This window comes from Colias eurytheme, chromosome 6, assembly GCF_061535395.1.
Source record: "Colias eurytheme isolate Ceu_HAF_F1 chromosome 6, ilColEury1 Martin Lab GWU primary, whole genome shotgun sequence".
Taxonomy (NCBI): domain Eukaryota; kingdom Metazoa; phylum Arthropoda; class Insecta; order Lepidoptera; family Pieridae; genus Colias; species Colias eurytheme.
The window spans coordinates 1,138,905-1,158,360 of record NC_142985.1 but is presented as its reverse complement, the minus strand read 5'-3'; the positions used below and the strand labels follow the sequence as shown (position 1 = coordinate 1,158,360).

Sequence of the window (19,456 nt, the reverse complement as noted above, 5' to 3'; positions counted from 1 at the left end):
GCAGGACACAGAAGTCTGATCACCTACTTGTCCCTAAAGAAAATCGATCTGTGAAACAGATGTACAATGCATCTGCCCCTTACCCCACTAGGGGACATGGGACTTCACTTCAGAAGATTTCTGCAATACTTATAGTATATAAAGATCACTGTGTGTAATCAAATGATCTGTGGGAACATCCCACGAGGTGTAGTGGGGTTTATCAGTGCGATTCAACATGGGAACCAGAGATAATGCATTTGAATATGATCGTAAATTAAGCTCTAATCTTATATCGTAGAGCAAGACGTTGGTATGGTAATTGTGGATTTTGGTGTCTTAATATATCCTTGAAAGTAATGAAGATACTACTGGTTAAGAATATCAAGTTATAAAAAAACCGGCCTAGTGCGAGCCGGATTGCCGCACGAAGCGAAGCGAAGCTATAAAGCAAAAAAATACGAAAAAAAATGTGTGCGTGTACTAGTGTACACACGTAAGAAGTGAAACTTAAACGTAACGTGAACTTATTTTTCAAAAAATAATTTACTACTTATATGCAACTCTACAGAAGTACATATGTCGAATCAAAGATGGCGCGTAACGGAAAAATGTCACGCGTAATGAAGAAATATTACACTTAATTTTTTTCCAACCCCGATAAAGAAGTTTCACTTCAAAAAAAACACATTTATTGTATGTGAATATTAGTAATAGGGTTCCCGTTTTACCCTTTGGATACGGAACCCTAAAAATGAGAATAGATGAAGACACAAACAGTTTATACGATTTATGAAAATATTCAAAATTTGCTGTACCGTGGTATTTTTTGTGATGTAATTGTTTCCAAATCTATCGATATTCTTAGTGGTTACTCATGTAATACAATCACTGGATACAATGCTTTATGTATGCACCAAACGCACCAATTACCAAAAGTTAAATTTGTTTAAGGAGTGCTAACCCAGATTTACATAAGATTTACCTTTTCATGGGCTCAATACATCAGTTTTTACGCAACGTACTACAACTCAACTAAAAGGTTTTACGTGGAATGTGATAAGGACTAAGGTATACAAATATTGACTCCCTTACACGTCTTCTTATCATTCATAACGTCGAGTAATATAATGAAGAATTTTACTATATTGTACTTTTAAAGAACATAATAATATTATAACTACGGTTTTTTTGGAATCTAGAAAATAATATTTACGGCAGACTTCCAGTAAAAAGCTGTATCTGTGGCTGTATCGAAAATCCTCTGTTTAATTAAAATTATTTCAAATATTATTATACACACTACTTACCACTTACTAACTTTAATAATATCAGCAAATAATGAGTTATTTTTCTAGACAATTAAATAGCCTGGAGAGACTATTTTGCGTATTTATTTAGTACAGAGAAAAATATTTTTAATGCTTGAAAAGTGCTTGAAAACTACGCACACGATGTAAGTATCGTGTGCACTGTGCACCATCATAATATCAAAACACCAGCAAAGATGTCATTATAAGCCGTCATTGTCTTTTGTAATAAATTATATACAATTTTACACTTCCTCATATTATTTTATAACAATTTTTCTTTTACTTTTCATTGTTATTCATATCAATATGACGGCATCGAATCTTTTACTACAATGTTTGCTGGGAATGCAGTGTAAGGATTTCGCGATAGTTGCCGCTGATCAGAACTGCACCCAGAGTATTTTGGTCATGAAGGATGGTAAGATTTTCTTTACACTGTTATACATACCTACATCCATATTGACGCAGTGTAGGTAATATAAGAAATATAATAACTACCTACAAACTAGGCTTTAGAATCAGTTAGCGCGAATTTAAGGTAGCTGAGAGTGTAGGGAAAACAGACGAAGAAAACAGAGCTTATCGCAATTCTACTAAGCTGAGCCCGCTGAAGAGTTGTATAATTATCTAGAGAATCGTATTTGAATAATAGCATTAACATTTGCTTTTTAATATACCTAGGTATAATTTTACCCTAAAATATTAGGTTTTTCAATTCAAAAGGCTATTGAATAGGAAGATGCCATATTTCTCTCTTCAGATATCTCTTCACTACATAGTATTTATAAAACAAAGTCGCTTTCTCTGTCCCTATGTCCCTATGTATGCTTAACGCATCGGATTTTGATGTGGTTTTTTTAATAGATAGAGTGATTGAGTTATTCAAGAGGAAGGTTTTAGTATATAATTTAGAAGACAAAGCGGGCGAAGCCGCGGGCGGAAAGCTAGTTATGATATAAAATCGTGATAGAGTTAATTTACCATTAAAATTACTACAGTTGCAAATGTATACTGCGTGTATACTTAGAGCATAGCATGTAGACATAAGGTCATGTGTACATATACATGTACATGACAAGTAAATAAGTGACTATATTCAACGTCAAATTTCAAAGTCATGATAATTGTACGGCCGTGATTGGTCGACCTAGAATTCATGTAATTGCACCCACATGCTATGTAAATTACTTTCATTATTTATAGCGTTGTAACATTTCACTTTTCTTGCTATGGAATAATTCAAGATTTGAGGGGCTTGCACTTTTTAGTTATTATATAAATTAGCTTACTATTTGGTCAAGATTATTCGGAGAAAACATACTCGTAGTACATATGACATTGGGAACTTAATAAATGTAAATCTAATAATATAAAAATGAATCCCAAAATGTGTTGGTAAGCGCATAACTTGAGAACGGCTGAACCGATTTCGTTAATTCTTTTTTTATTATATTCCTTGAAGTACGAGGATGGTTCTTACGTAGAGAAAACGTAAATATGTACCACGGGCGAAGCCGGGGCGGACTGCTAGTTGGGAATAATAATATATAATTTGGAAAATCCAAAAGTGCACGCCTCATAATTTTTTTTTAATAAATATTTATTAATTATTATTTTTGTTTATTTAATAACAATTAAACCACATCGAATCAGACCCTGAAAAATGAAAGGGTTCTATTCCTGAGCATACTCAAGCGTAAGAGAAAAAAAAAGACTCGATTAGTAAAGTATTTCGGTCGCTATCGTGTTAACAAGAAAAAGGATCCGCACATACAGACACACGGACGTCCAAGACAGAACTTTTTTAAACTGTTTTTTAACTAGTTTAAATAACAAAAATGACATCAAAAATATCATGAACGTTAAAAATAGTGATTTTTCTTAATATGTGTGTGTATGTATTATCTTACAAGTGCAATGTATGATACATAAAGACATTTTAAGTTTGAAAAATCAGATGTTTTGCGCGAAGTGACAGTAGTACCCACCTCAACGCTTCGCTTATGAGGCGTGCAATTAAGAGCTCCTGAAATTCCTCATTTACTATCTACTGATTGCAGTTGAATTAATGAAGGGTTTTAATTTTTATCCAGCTTGAAAGGCACAGAATGCGTGGAAATATAATAAAAATTGTTTCTACATAATTTCCGTCGTTTTTAATAATAAACCTAACATAAACAAATCTTATATATAAAAATGAATCGCAAAATGTGTTGGTAAGCGCATAACTCGAGAACGGCTGAACCGATTTCGATAATTCTTTTTTTATTATATTCCTTGAAGTACGAGGATGGTTTTTATGTAGAGAAAACGTAAATATGTACCACGGGCGAAGCCGGGGCGGACCGCTAGTAACTAATATTTTACAGTAAATAATATTTTTATAATCTTATAAGATTAATTAAGTATTATAAATTATTATAATGTTAAGACTGAAGAGTAGATTACAAAATAATTTTGAAATAACATAATATAATATATTTTATGCTCTGTATTTATTTTAAAACACGAATGCATATATAATTAACAATATTAACAACTTGTTCTCACATATTTTTACATAAGAGTAAATCTAATCTTAAACACATTATGCATTTTGAATAATTAAACGCATTATTATAAATAGTTTTAAAACGTGACCGAATCAAAATATAAGAATAATTTAAAAACTATATCTAAATGTGGAACATTTGTAGTTTCTTTGTGGTGAAAATTACGTGTGACCGTTTACAGTTTTCACGGCATGGTGTTCACTTTATTACCATAAAGATTATTTAGCTTTAAAACAAAGATGTATTTATAAATATACTAGCGGTCCGCTCCTGCTTCGCCCGTGGTACCTACATGTTAACGTTACCATATTTTGATAGTATTTTTGTGCAAAGTATATGTAAATAATATAATATTTCTATGTTCTAGTAATCTCATAGCTCCCAAATTTTTGCCTATGATGATAAGTAGCATATGAAATAGGTATTCCATCAATTTAAAAACTATAACCACAGACGAAGACAAGCTCATACAACTATCGGATCAGCTCCTAATGGGAGTGAACGGTGACATGGGTGACGTTGGACAGTTCAGTCAGTTCGTCTCCAAAAACCTGAAGCTGTACACCATGAGGAACGGGTACCAGCTGGATACCGCGGCGGCTGTGCATTTCACAAGGGTCAATATGGCAGAGATGTTACGGGCTGGGGTAAGAATCTACACTTATATTATAAAGAGGAAATATTAGTCTTTATCACTAGCTGTCCCTGAAGAAGTTGTTCTGCCCTATTGTCCCTTTTTCGTGTTGTCTCACCATACCTTTTTGTGCCTTAAAACGTTAAAAATTGCCGAATTAGTCGAGACGTTGTCGAGCTTTACGCTTCGCACCACATTTGACATGAGAAATGGTGCTAAAATACGAGAAAATAACCCTTAGGTAAATTAAATATTATATCTTTCTTTTTTTCCTTTGTATAGAAGACGAAGTTGCCTGGTTTAGCTAAGATTTTCCGTCTGTTTTAACTTCTAGAGGTCATTGTTACTTCTTAAGTATGCAAAAAATTTAATAAACAACACGCTATCGTCGATACAACTTACAATATATCCACTTGCTAACATCCTGATGCAAGACACACAAAATATCTATGACGTGTAAGTACTAAACGATAGAGGATACAATAACATTTTTATACCTAGTACAGTTACATTATTTATCTGTGGTTATACACAGTATAAGAAATGGTGTTATTTGTCAAGAACATTGGATACCAAATAAGGCTCTACATTTTACTTCAAATTGTTGGTAACACATTCGATGGTAATATAGGCTGTATTATGTACAATACGAAAATTGAATTTGATAACTATTATTATTTTTGTTTTACAGGAAATAGTAAAAATGCAGAAAACGAATATCTACAAAAAAGTTTTTATTTCTGTAGTCTGTTTAATACAAAGATACTGGGTATAATACAAATCTCAATATCTATTTATTAAAACTATGTTTCTAAACAGAAAGTATATTTTCAAAATTTCCAGAATCCCTACATACTAAATCTCCTGATCGCTGGATACGACGACAGAGAAGGTGGTCAACTCTACTCCATGGACTTCTTAGCTTCCTGCGTGAGGTTACCGTTCGCTGCCCACGGGTTTGGAGGGCTCATAAGTATCAGTATTCTGAACCAATATTATAAGCCAAGTAAGTATACATACATATGCGTGAAGGATATATTTTTCAGGATAGTTTAAAACGTGATTACCAAAAGATGCTTTATGCCTTGTAGAGCATGTTCAAGTTATATGATATAACTTATATATCTACTTGTAAATTATGATTATGTATTTTTGCATTTATAAGTGAAAAACAAACATTGAAAACATTATCTGGTTTATTTTTTACCTTCACAGAAAAAATAACACACTCTCAAACTCATGCACATACACATACGCATACCTACCTAATATATTCGTATTTCGGCGTTTCCTTTTTATTTCTATAAATAGCTATACATACATTCGCTCTTCAAACCCTTTCCATTTTAGTATGTACGAGTTACGACCTTTTAAAAAATCCTTTAACCTTTTTCGCGTGTCAATAGAATATATGGATAGTGGATGGAAAAATATAAATAACCAAATATCCTGACCGTAAGAGCTTTGTCGAAACTATGCAGACCCTTTGGCACAGGCTCGCCTTAAAATAGGACAAAATTTCCTATTTTCTGGTAAAGATTGTCTAATCTAAAAATGAACGCCCCTCCACTGTGTTTACGCTCACATTCAAAGTACGTGTATAGACGCAATACACACAAATTGGTCTGCCTCATTGGTCGTTCAGTCCTCCAGTCCCGTCCATGCCCGAACGACAGGACTAGTTGGCCAACTAGTGCATAAATGACGCGATGCACGACAGAACGGACGTGTCATTCCGTACATAGCGCGCTCTCCCCGCCATACAATGCTAGGCACCTGAACTGATCGCCCAATTAGTTGACAAATCAGTGCGCGAGTGTCAAAGTTTGCAGTAGAATCGACGCGCGCACACATATAAAGTGGTTCAATAATTATTTGTCCTCACACATTGAAACAATTAAGTTTAGTGGAGGGGCGTTCATTTTTAGATTAGACAATCTATACAAACATCTATTCCACAAGCCATTTTGAATAAACATTTAACAATATGGTTTTCCTCGATAAATGGGCTATCTAACACCGAAAGAATTCTGCAAATCGGACCAGTAGTTCCTGAGATTAGCGCGTTCAAACAAACAAACTCTTCAGCTTTATAATATTAGTATAGATTAATAATTGTTTCACTCAAATATTTTACAGATTTAACAGAAATAGAAGCGTACGAGATAATAAAGCGATGTGTACAGGAAATACACCGGCGGCTGTTCATGAATCTGCCCAACTTTGGAGTGAAAACTGTATCTAAAGATGGCGTCAAAACATTACCAACTATTAGCCCCGCTTCGTTTATGGGAAATTGATTTAATAAACTACTTTAATAAACTTATTTAAACTGCATTTTTAAGTATTTTTTATAGCTGGAAATAGCTTCTTTCACAGGATGTATAACTGTTAGTTAAAAAAAAAATATACCGGCCGAATTGATAACCTCCTCCTTTAATGACAATGTATGAAAACAAAAGTCATAAGTTAATAATATACTATCAGTTACTTTATCTGCAAGTCATATGAAACTCTTCCTTACTGTCTTTTACGTTTTTTATTGTCTTATATGTGCATGTATTTTGACGTGGAATAAACTTATTCTCTCATAATTGAATTGTTATTTATTGTTCATCATCTAAATATTAATTTGATACGTTAATGCAATTTCTTTTTATTAGATGTCTTTTAATAACTAAAATAGTGCAACAACCGTCTGCATTATCACTTATCACACAAATCGATACAATCAAAATTTCATACAAAAGTAAATATTATTTGTTCATAAATTAGCTTGAGTTAGGAAAACATGCAATGGACGCAATATGTAACTTTTCATTTAGGTACTATGTAGAATATTAAGATCCCACCAAAAACATTTTCATGTAAAATGTTGCCAAGACGAGCCCATATGACTCGCACTGCCAAAAAGTTATCAGATCTCATGTAGAGCCAAGCTTCTAACACTACACGCCCTAACTCTACAAGGCCTAACTTCACAAACTCTACACCTTAGTAAAAATATGTGGCTTGGCCGTTCGTTACTACAAGAACTATTGTATAACACAAAAGTAATGAACAGTGAATTAATTTTTCACCTTACGCCGATGTGAATGTAGCGAAATGGCCAAGCCACATATTTTGACTAAGGTGTAGAGTTTGTGAAGTTAGGCCTTGTAGAGTTAGGGCGTGTAGTGTTAGAAGCTTGGCTCTACATGAGATCTGATAACTTTTTGGCAGTGCGAGTCATATGGGCTCGTCTTGGCAACATTTTACATGAAAATGTTTTTGGTGGGATTTCATTTCTTTTTGTAAGTTGTTTGTAACATTTTTTTTTTATTTTTAGCTACTGTGTGGACGTAAGAGGCAGGAGACGTTCGCAACACTTCTATTCATTCATATTTATATGATCTGAAGTATATGTCGATTAAATTTTTAATTTTTTTTTTAACAAGGAGTACCTATACATATATATATCTAGGGGAACCAAGTTTTAGATTATTAGATTAGACCTCTAAATCAAATCATAATTTAATTCAAAATCAAAATTTAATTTAAAATAACAGGTCTCATACAAACTCCCATCCCCTAGTTTAAGGGGTTGGGGGATGAAAGTTACAAGTTTTATAATTTTTTTGTTGTTTGTGTGCTAATACTAGCTTACATACAAAATTTCAGCTTTCTAGGACATTAGGAAATACCTTAAGAATTTTGATGATCATCAGTGAGTCAGTGACGAAATTAGCGTTTTTTAGATATAAATAAAATCTGAAGTATAAAAGCTAATGTAATTAAAACTTAATACGTTCAATAAGTCCGCTATTGACAATATATCCCGAAAATTTTGTTGATCTAGCATAATCCAAACCCAAGTTATGAGGGTTCAAAAAAACGTCGAAGCGCTTCGAGAAAAGGTAGGTAGTGCCCGTGCGCCTCGCTTGGCTCGTCTTGGCGGGGCCACTACCGTGCCCCCAGATCTTCTGAATCTGAATCACTAAAGATTCTGCTAAAATTGGCAAATACATACAATATAACGTCCTCTAATGATTGTTATGTAAATAACTTCAAGGTATATAGGTGTTAAGTAGTGGCTCGTTGCTTCTTCATTATCGCAATATGTAATTTCTCCATAGATAAGATATCTTGATTCTTGAGAGAAGTCTGAAGGTGAGCTAATTATAATTTAAAAGGTTACGAAAATAACTATTATTGTGTATCCTAAATTTCATCAATACTGACTAAATTATAGTTGTATGAAATCGTATTTGTCAAATATTATAATGACTTTTATATTGGGCTAGTGATCCTCCCCGGTTTCGCCTGTTGTACATAATAGAATAGCCTATAGTTATCAAGGATAGAATGAAAAGAACTTTTGAAAACGGTCCAGTAGTTCTGGAGATTAGCGCATTCAAACAAACAAACGAGCTCTTCAGTGAAGCTGAATAGTATCAATTGGTTAGATTTTTCGATAACGTTGCAAGACCACCATTTTTGTAATTGTATTATGGAGTAGGTTATCAATCCTAGTTTTGAATAGTTTCTAATAATATGTTTTATGTTGTTTCCTGATATCTCAATGACGTCCGAATCTATTAAGAAATTCATAGAACCTTTGAGTATGCGTTACCGATTTTTAAACTTATTAAACTCTATAATTTAAAGATGTATTCAGTAATTTATACGATAAGGGCCAATATATTACATGAAGGCGTTTACGTAACAGTATTACATGTGGTATTACATGATTTGCAATCACCATCATCAAAATATATTTAACATAATTATTATAATATGCATAACATTAAAGATTGATGAGACCGTAACAGATGTTAATCATATTCTAATTTGATAAGGACCTTTTTTTTTTTTTTTTTTTTTTTTTTTTTTTTTTTTTTTAAGTGGGGAAATCTTGCATAGATACCCACGGCCTCCGGGGAAGGGGCCGTGGGTTATGTCGGATTCCTACCGACCAAAACCCCACTGTGTTCCGTCAAGCCGCATCAACGACGGGGCCACGGGTATGGTAGAATTCTTCCGTGACCCCGTCAGCGGCTGCCCGTCGCCGGGCCAAAACAAATTGTGAGCCAACCAGCTCTAACCTCATGGGGCGGCGTGAGCGGAACACGTCTCACGCCACCACATCTCTCCGGACGATGGACTAAATCCCCGCTCCATCGCCCGGCTCCCCTCGTTAGGGAGGCTGGTTGCGGCCGCGTAAATCAGCCGCAACACGACGACGACGCCCAATAGGGCGTCGGCGCCGGATCGGGTCCGCGTGAGGATCCCTCTCGCGGACCCGCTCAGCCTCCTCTTTCCGCGAGATCACGTCCTCAGAGAACGTGATCACCGCGCGCCAGGATCTGTCGCTGCCCACCATTGCTCGAACTATGGAAGGCAGAGAGAGATCCGACCCGACGACCGCGACCAAGCGAGCACGAGGCTCGGCCCACGCGGGGCACACGGCAAGAGTATGATCTGCCGTGTCCTCCGGGCAGGCGCACCAATGGCAAGCCATGCTGGGCTCCCTCCTCAATTTGATAAGGACCTAAACATTTGATAACACAGTAAATAAAACAATTCAAGGTTTTTAAATACTAAGATATTCAGTATACATACGTATATTGAATGTAATTAGATTTTTTCAATCGTTAGTTCCTGAGATTAGCCCGTTCAAACAAACAAAAACCAAACTCTTCAGCTTTATAATATTAAGTATAGATATCACTAATAAGATTGGTTTATTAGTAAGATACAAACTAATCATTAAAATATGATTACCATTTTAACGTAATCATTTCAATGATCAATCACGTGGTTATAAAAAAGGTCACTAGAAAAACGATAAGATGAAAGTCGTTACTATTTAATGCGGCATTAGAATTTGTAATTAATAAAGAACCGATTACTTAATATTCATAAAAGGCAGTTTGCAAATTTAAGAGGCAATGAGGAAAGTTAGAAATTTTAACACTGACCTTATTAAATAAAGAATTAGCTTAAACTTTGAAGAAAGAAATGTTAAGTTATATACATACTAGCGGTCCGCCCCGGCTACGCCCGTGGTACATATGAAAAATAGATGTTGGCCGATTCTCAGACTTACCCGATATGCACAGAAAATTTCATGAGAATCGGTCCACCCGTTTCGGAGGAGTATGCAGACTAACATTGTGACACGAGAATTTTATATATAAGACTAGCGGTCCGCCCCGGCTTCGCCCGTGGTACATATGAAAAATAGATGTTGGCCGATTCTCAGACTTACCCGATATGCACAGAAAATTTCATGAGAATCGGTCCACCCGTTTCGGAGGAGTATGCAGACTAACATTGTGACACGAGAATTTTATATATAAGATTAAAAGGGATTTCAAAAACCTCCTTTATAGTTTTTTCTTGAATTACAGTTTTCAATCATGTGTTATTTTGATTAAAATAAATGCAAATTTAAACATCTAGTCCAAGAATACATATTAAATGTCTATGTGTTTTCAACGTTTTTTATAAATCATAAACTACCTAATCGAGCAATCAGTAATCCTAAATTTTCCTCAAGAGGATGTGGGTTTCATTCGGTGACCACTAAAAATATTACCAGATGAACGTTTTCTTATTGCACGCCTCATAAGCGAAGCGTTGAGGTGGGTACTACTGTCACTTCGCGCAAAACATCTGATTTTTCAAACTTAAAATGTCTTTATGTATCATACATTGCACTTGTAAGATAATACATACACACACATATTAAGAAAAAACACTATTTTTAACGTTCATGATATTTTTGATGTCATTTTTGTTATTTAAACTAGTTAAAAAACAGTTTAAAAAAGTTCTGTCTTGGACGTCCGTGTGTCTGTATGTGCGGATCCTTTTTCTTGTTAACACGATAGCGCCCGAAATACTTTACTAATCGAGTCTTTTTTTTTCTCTTACGCTTGAGTATGCTCAGGAATAGAACCCTTTCATTTTTCAGGGTCTGATTCGATGTGGTTTAATTGTTATTAAATAAACAAAAATAATAATTAATAAATAAAAAAAATTATGAGGCGTGCACTTTTGGATTTTCCAAATTATTTGCTATTTAGTATGATGATGCAAAACAGCTTCAAAACCCTAATTTAAAAATATTTGAGAGAGTCAGCATCCATTAAATTTCAAGTAATCATAAAACTTAGTATGCTTTTTAAATCCATAATATTAACTTTTATATTATACTATTTATTTTACTATTTATTTATTTTACTTTTATTTTACTCTACCATATATTATGTACCAAAACTTATTATTATTATGTAACTAATCTAAATAAACTATAGATTTTGATTTGTTTTGTTTGAATGTCTTATATCGGCAACAAGCGGTCCGCCCCGGCTTCGCCCATGGTACCTCGTTTTTTTTTTTCATAAAAACCATCCTCGTACTTCAAGGAATAGATTCCGCAGCACACGCGATGACAGAATTTTTATTAAGGAATGTTTTACACCTTGGGTTACATTATTGCATTTTTGGTAAGGATCTCTAATTTTTTTTGAAATGCAATATATAGCCTATGTTGCTCAGTGAAGATGCAGCTTTCTAATGGTGAAAGAATTTTTGAAATCGGTCCAGTAGTTTATGCGTGAAAACCAAACATACATACATAATTAGAATTACAAACCTTTCCTCTTTATAATACAGTTGAACCTCGATAACTTAAACCTCGGTAACATAAAAACCTCTGTAACTTCAAAAAATAATATGTTCCCTTCCCATCAGAGCCCAAAACCTCTTTAAGTTAAAATACGCAACCTCTATAACTTAAATAAATAATCTCTGTATTGGCCCTCAGTAACTTAAAGAAATGTTTCCACAACCTCTATAACATAAAATTGTTTGTCAATGAGTCATTTTGAAAGAGTGTCAAAACAAAAGGTTTCGGTATTTATTGCTTGCACGTGTTTACTATGTATTGTTAACGTAAACAATACATTACCTATTGTTTGCTTTATCGAAATTCTTCAAAGCTTTGCGGCGGTTAGCTTTATGACAACGACTTACTTGCATCATAAGTTTTTGATTGTTGTCCTGGAAATATCACTTTACGTACTGTGTGATAAAATGGCTTTAAATGAGTCCTAAAAGAAAACTAACATTCCTCACCTACACTGATAAATTAAAAGATATAGAAGCAGTGAAAATGGATAGAACCTTGATAACTTAAAACCTCTATAACTTAAAATATTTTGTGTTTCCCTTGGACTTTAACTTATCGAGGTTCTACTGTATTAGTATAAATTATTTTTTTATTTTCCTTTCAAGCTTCCTTTTAACTTTTCCTTTCTTTTGCCAATAATAAACGCAACCTCGGATTTGATTTTGTCTTTTCACTTATATCAATATTGATTGGAAAAATAAATACAAAATCAATAATTCTGATGGATCGAAGTTCAAGAGGTCATCATAGTATAACAAATAAAAGATACTGAAATTAGACAAATTGGGGGTTAAGTGATTAGTTACTTTCAAACGTGTTTATAGGTATTACGGGTGTTTGTATCACGGTGCATTTACAGCCAACGAACATAGAGCTAGAGCTAGAGCAAGAGCATACTTTCGTGATCTTTGTAAAAGAAAATTCAGTGTTGTTCAGAATTAGAATATTGCATGGAATCTTTTCAAACGCACTTAGAACAACGAAAGAATGCTCTACTCCTGTTTACACTTAAAAGAATTTGACATAGAATGAGCACTCACTCGTTTGATGTAAATGCACCGTTACGGGTGTTGCGCAAGAGATGCGTTTCAGAACAAACAAATCTATATTTATCATTCTAATAGAAAATATATTAACTGATACAAGTACCACAGTAAATACGCTAATACGGTAATGCAAGTACAGACTTTCATTTTAACCTCTATACAATTATAATAATGGGCAAGTATTTTTTCCGTAATATTTTTCTAATAAAATAGTTAGGTATTTTATATTATTTCAGATAATTTTAAAATCCTTATCAATATAACCTAAAAATACTGACTGATATGCATAAAGTGTAACTTTGACAGATTAGGTGGAAAAATACGTAGAAAATTTATTGTTTACTAAACTGGGCTCTCTTAAATAAAAGAAGAGTTTTGCTATAGGTATATATTCAGCTATAGTAATGTTTCGTTTTGAAATGGTCCTCCATAGAATAACCACAATATAACTTATTGCTTTATTGTTCGCCAATAATCACTTGTATACAGAATACATACAACAACGACCTGTGAAATATTGAAGGCCACGAGGAAAATTATGTAATTTTTTATTGATCGTGCCTGCTTGGAATAAAGTAGATTTATTTTTCCTTCTCGTTTACTTGCAAAATCATAATGCAAATCACATGATGCCTTGTTGTATTTTCCATCTAGGACATATATAACAGTTTCCATTTATAACAGGAATAAAATTATCTTATCTATCAATCTCTTGTGTTTCATGAAATAATTTACTTTTTCTTGACCAAATTTTCAGCGAAACTATCAAACGCAGGATCCTGGAGGTTGATCATTAAGCTCTCTCCTGACAGGAAAACTTTGTTCTGTGACTTCGCGATCATTCTAGAAATATTCTGCGCGGCTCTGATCTTACGAAGTTTCAAGTATCCGGGGTTCATTGACACTGCTTTTCCCAGCAACTCTGCTGCCTCAGCTTCACCTTCGGCTTGTACTATCTTCTGCTGTCGTTCCTGCTTCGCTCTCTCCACTACGAATGAAGCCCGCTGTGCTGCTTGCTGAGCTATCTGCTTTGCTTCAACTGCAGCGGAGTACTCTCTACCAAAACTCATCTCAGTGAGCGACACATCATCCAGAATAATATTGAAATCAGCAGCCCTTTCAGCCAATTCTCTTCGTATCAGCAGAGACACTTGATGCCGTTGTGTGATCAATTGGGAAGCGGTGAATTTAGCAACGACTGATTTCAAAACTTCATTGCAAATGGACGGTAGAACTTTTTCATCATAGTTTGTGCCTAGCTGCCGGTACATTGTTGGTAGACTTTCCGCATTGGGCCGGGTTAACACTCTTAGTGAAATATTCACCATTTGCAAGTCTTTTGACCCGGTAGGTGAAGAGATGACGTGTGGTCGTGATCTTATGTCATAGATGATAGGTTTCTGGAACCAGGGTATACGAAAGTGCATGCCTTCCGTCAAGATGTGCCTCTGTACTCCTCCTATTCGGTTGTACATGATGGCTCGGTGCCCTCCATCTACGTTGAACACTGTTTGGGACACACCATACGTTGTTGCACCAATAACTGCAACTGCTTTCAAACCATTGGCCAAGGCTTGCGGATTTCTGAATTTAGAAGCCATTTTTTAACCAATTAGGATAACACAGATTTGAAACACTTGAGATTTTAAAGATTTTGCTCCAAGATTTCAATGCTTATAAAATAAAATTTCCACTATTAACGCGTGTCACACTACATGGTTGTTTTATCACTGACACTTGATGATGAATAGCTAAATTCTTGTGAAGGTCTGATTCACAGCACAGCATGTTAATTAGGACAGTGTCGTAAATTCAGACCAAAAGAGGTAGCGTAGCTCTTATAGATAAAATCGTGGTAAAATAGATTGATATTTATTTCAATTGTTTATTATTTTCTAAACTAGCATAGAACACAGGAGTTTATTTGCTGGTAAAGTTGATATACTAGATATTGTTTTAAGTTATAAAGTTAAAGCTGTGCTAATTGATGTTTACAAATAATTTATTCTACTATTAAATTGTATGTATTGAATAAAATATTTCATGGCAAGATAATTGTTCGCTATTGCGAATATGATGAGAGATAAATGACTCTACATAAAAAAAATTGCTAACAATAGCGCCTAGGATGATAAATAAATGACTCTACAATTCTACATACAATAAACATATTGTGTCCTTTTAAACTTACTATAGCTCAAATGTTAATTAGCTGAATATATTAATTGTATTATCAGCAGATAGAGGTTTAATACTAATAATGCGAAAGTTCGCATCGCAACAGAGTGATTGCATGAAATGTTTTTTCCGGCTGCAAATAGAGATATTCTAGAGATTAATATAGTGTCCTTTTTACTGCAGTTAAACATGTCATTCCCTTGAGAATTTTCTTTGACTACGAGAACAAAGTTACAGGGGAAAAGCTAGTACATAAATGATGATATTTAAATATGGGTAGTAGGCAATAACTAGTTGCATAAAATGATAATGTTCTAGCGGTTGACGCGGTTGGTCAAACAAACCAATTTGCATACAACAGACTTTATCTCAGAATACGTAATATTTTATACTTTTATATAACGTTGAATACAATATTAATTATGAATGTTTATTACGAAATATTTTATCTACTTAATTTTGTAAAATAATTCGCATATGTGCATGAAAAATGATAATAATTATTCTTAGATAATATATAAATAAAGATTTTGGTCATTATGATACAAAAATGTGCTATATATTATACGTTTTAATAAATATTTACATAAATAATCGTTTTAAAAGCGTAAATAATGAGATTTGGAAAAATATGACCCTATATTCATAATGTAGAGCACTTACAATTTCTCTTACATAAATATCTGGGTGATGTTTGCCGGTATTTTGAAGCTTAACCAATTTTGATGAAATGCTGTGTGTTATAATGAACATATATTACATGTGTTAGTTTTTACAATTTAGTATTATAAAATACAATAGAAAGGTAATACCTATTAATTTCTCATATTCATTTATATACATTTGAACACATAAATAAGAAAGTAAAGAAGACGACCATGTATGGTAATTGATGATATTGCTCACTTTTTACTATTTTATTATTTTGTTTCAGTGAAGGTTTCATACTTATATGAAATGAGATGATTATAATATTTCTCTTGTTTAACTAAATAGTTACTATATTCAGATGCTAATCTATGTAACAAATCAAGACCGTATAATAGAAACGCATAAAATATACATAAATTAATTTAATACGGCTCTATTGTTCCAGAATAACACTACAATTTACTACCTAGTTATTATATTTAAAAAAAAAGTCTTACCAAAATATATTACGCACTTGCACACTCACTTCAAGGTTAAATGCACTCAATTATGTCACTTATGGTATAGGAATAGGGTCGAAATCACGGTGGGTTGATAAAAGAAAGGCGATCGGCGCGGGCGCACGCTACGATGCGCGAGTTCGGATGACAAGTTGGCTGTTATCACAAGACGTGAGAGGAGCTAGAGTGGCCATGGAGGTTATTTGTATTGGATTTGAGAAAAACCTTTGAAAACTTAATTTAGACTGTAAATGCGGCACCTAGTTATTAACCAAAAAAAAGACAAGAATCGAAAAGGGTGAAAATTTATATAGCACACATATTCGAAAAGTATGTTATGCAAGAAAATCCGGCGTTGTAAATTATATAGAAACAAGGTCGGTACAGCACATACAAAGTAAGGCATCTCTTCTTGTGTTAACTAGTGTATATGAGGGGTGCTGACCCCTAACATCAAGTAGAGCTACACTTTTGCATGCTCTACCATAAAAATATGCTTTACCCAATTAGATAAACTTCACTGATCGGGCACGTATATACTAAATCGTACAGGAATTTGAGGTAACGAATTTGAGATACATATACAGTCACTATACAGTAATAATGCTCTATTAACATAAAAAAATAAATATTAATTAATTGAATTAATTAGTGCGTGCTGAAACAAAAAACAAATTGACACTAATCATGAAAATTGAAAATAAAAAAAAAACAAATCCCATAATAATAAATATCATGGTCACTCAGCCTTAAAGATGAATGAATAGTACACAAATCCATTACCCACTACGGTGACAATGCAGCATCATGTTATGGCGACTCGTGACCAACCATAATGTTCTGTTATCATAAGATCTCTCTTAATTTATGTTAATTATTACAATGTTTACTGAGAAATATGGACGTGAAATCCAACTATACTTGTGTGAAGAAAGTGAACGTCTTCGTATAAAATACTTCATATTTTTCACTAACTTTTTGCTCATAGTTTTGCTTGCACACTTTAAGTTAGGTTACATGGAAAATGTTTCACCTATGTAGTCTACAACATCTAATACATAGTTCAATTTAGCCTAAATGTTATCTATACTAATTTCGAGCCTTATAATATAAACAAAAATCAATCTTTCATTGCGACGAGTAGGGCGTAATCTACACTAATATTATAAAGAGGAAAACTTTGTTTGTTTGTTTGATTGTAATGAATAGGCTCATAAACTACTGGACCGATTTTAAAAATTCTTTCACCATTCGAAAGCTACATTATCCACGAGTAACATAGGCTAGGTTTTATCCCGGAAATCCCACGGGAACGGGAACTATGCGGGTTTTTCTTTGAAAACGCGGGCGAAGCCGCAGGCGGAAAGCTAGTATTAATTATTTCTTTTATTGAGATTCAAGTATGTAAGTATATCCACAGTCAGATTTTAAAAATCCCTCTATATTTTAGCAGAGCAAGAGCAACATCCTAATTATTCGTTACTTCAGCCAAATATACGTCCTCATATCGATCATCATGTACAAATAAATTTCTTAGGAACTAGTAATTAAAATAGTCTGAACCTGTTCATAATTAATTCACCTCATCCTGAGATACATCCTGGAACTAAACTTCCATACTTACCAATAAAATGCGGAAACATTGAACTCGTTCTGAATTACTTTTACTTTCAATCGACCTGTGTTACGTGATCATATAAGTTATAGCTGTCTCTTCTTATTGAATAATATTTATTTTAATTTCATTTAGATCAGCTATGAATATTGAATGGGTTTAAATCGTGATTTATTGCTATATTTGCATGACTTTATTATTATGTGCTCTAAGTTCCTTGTCATCTATCACATCCAATGTTTAAGTCACATCTGTACCTATATCCTAGTATATCTGTTGTATGTTCCAAAGCAGTCATAATATTTTTATATTAATTATAATATTAAATTATACGGAAAATTAATTTAATTGACTTCATCTTACCTATACGTTCATTTAGATTTTAGAATCATACCTATAATCTAAGGCTATAATAGACCAAACATAGTAAGTCTCTTCTTCATCTTATTTTATTCATTTTAAATCATCTAAATAGCAAATAATTTACGAGTTTTGAAAACAATTAACATACATCGTGCGTAAAGCCGTCACGAGTGTCCTCAAAAGAAAAACATTAAAATAATTTGTTACTTCACGAGCGGCCATTTTGCATTTTGCGGCAATCATTTTCATTTGACGCAATTATCCTTGTTATCTCAGATCTTTCAGGGTTTCTTTGCTTCAGTGATTTTGATTACAATTATTTATTTGTTCTTTACAGTACATAAAACAGTACAGAGAAAACGGTTAAAATTATACAGTGTGTCCGGACATGACATACCGATATTTGAAGGGGCTATTCTCCAGGTATTTTTATCGACAATTCAACCCCTCTACAGTCCCCTACCTCACACCCCTCAAAATGGTTTTCGAATTTTTTAAAGTATGTTTCATCACTCTTATCAATTAAATTTGTTTAGTGATCCCTAGAATAACTTGTTATTGTTCAAATAAAACCAAATTTAGTATTTTGTGACACTCACTTTCGAAGTTATTACAATTTTCATAAATTCACTATCCGAATTGATAGGTTTGCCATTTTGAGGGGGGTGAGGTAGGGGACTGTAGAGGGGTTGAATTGTCGATAAAAATACCTGGAGAATAGCCCCTTCAAATATCGGTATGTCATGTCCGGACACACTGTATAAGTTGAAAGTAATTATTATATTGTTGTAGATAAATACATCGAATGCGTTCCAGGCGTAGCGTTTTCGTCACTGGGAATATATTTCCTCTTCTCAAACACGGATTTCCGCGACCTAGAAACGAAGAAAACATTAGGTCAATATTTAAAATGCAGTAAGGGTTCAAAAATGATTTGTTCAATAACT

The 19,456-nt window shown here is 33.7% G+C and overlaps 1 protein-coding gene and 1 pseudogene across 1 annotated transcript; one reads left to right on the top strand and one right to left on the bottom strand.

Annotated features, from left to right (window-relative positions):
- Window positions 1-1,598: 1,598 nt before the first annotated feature.
- On the top strand, window positions 1,599-6,778 carry LOC149907405 (proteasome subunit beta type-2-like). The gene is made up of 4 exons (XM_090103486.1): window positions 1,599-1,710; window positions 4,298-4,491; window positions 5,322-5,484; window positions 6,618-6,778. The coding sequence occupies exons 1-4, from the start codon at window positions 1,599-1,601 to the stop codon at window positions 6,776-6,778; spliced, it is 630 nt and encodes a 209-aa protein (XP_089959612.1).
- A 6,826-nt stretch (window positions 6,779-13,604) lies between these two features.
- On the bottom strand, window positions 13,605-14,933 carry LOC149907404 (prohibitin-2 pseudogene; annotated as a pseudogene).
- Window positions 14,934-19,456: the final 4,523 nt, after the last annotated feature.

Bases quoted from the DNA above. Each gene is read 5' to 3' on its own strand.
- LOC149907405 (XM_090103486.1), top strand. From the start codon at position 1,599: ATGACGGCATCGAATCTTTTACTACAATGTTTGCTGGGAATGCAGTGT. The intron at 1,711-4,297 runs GTAAGATTTTCT...CTATAACCACAG, and splicing joins TATTTTGGTCATGAAGGATG to ACGAAGACAAGCTCATACAA. The intron at 4,492-5,321 runs GTAAGAATCTAC...CAAAATTTCCAG, and splicing joins CAGAGATGTTACGGGCTGGG to AATCCCTACATACTAAATCT.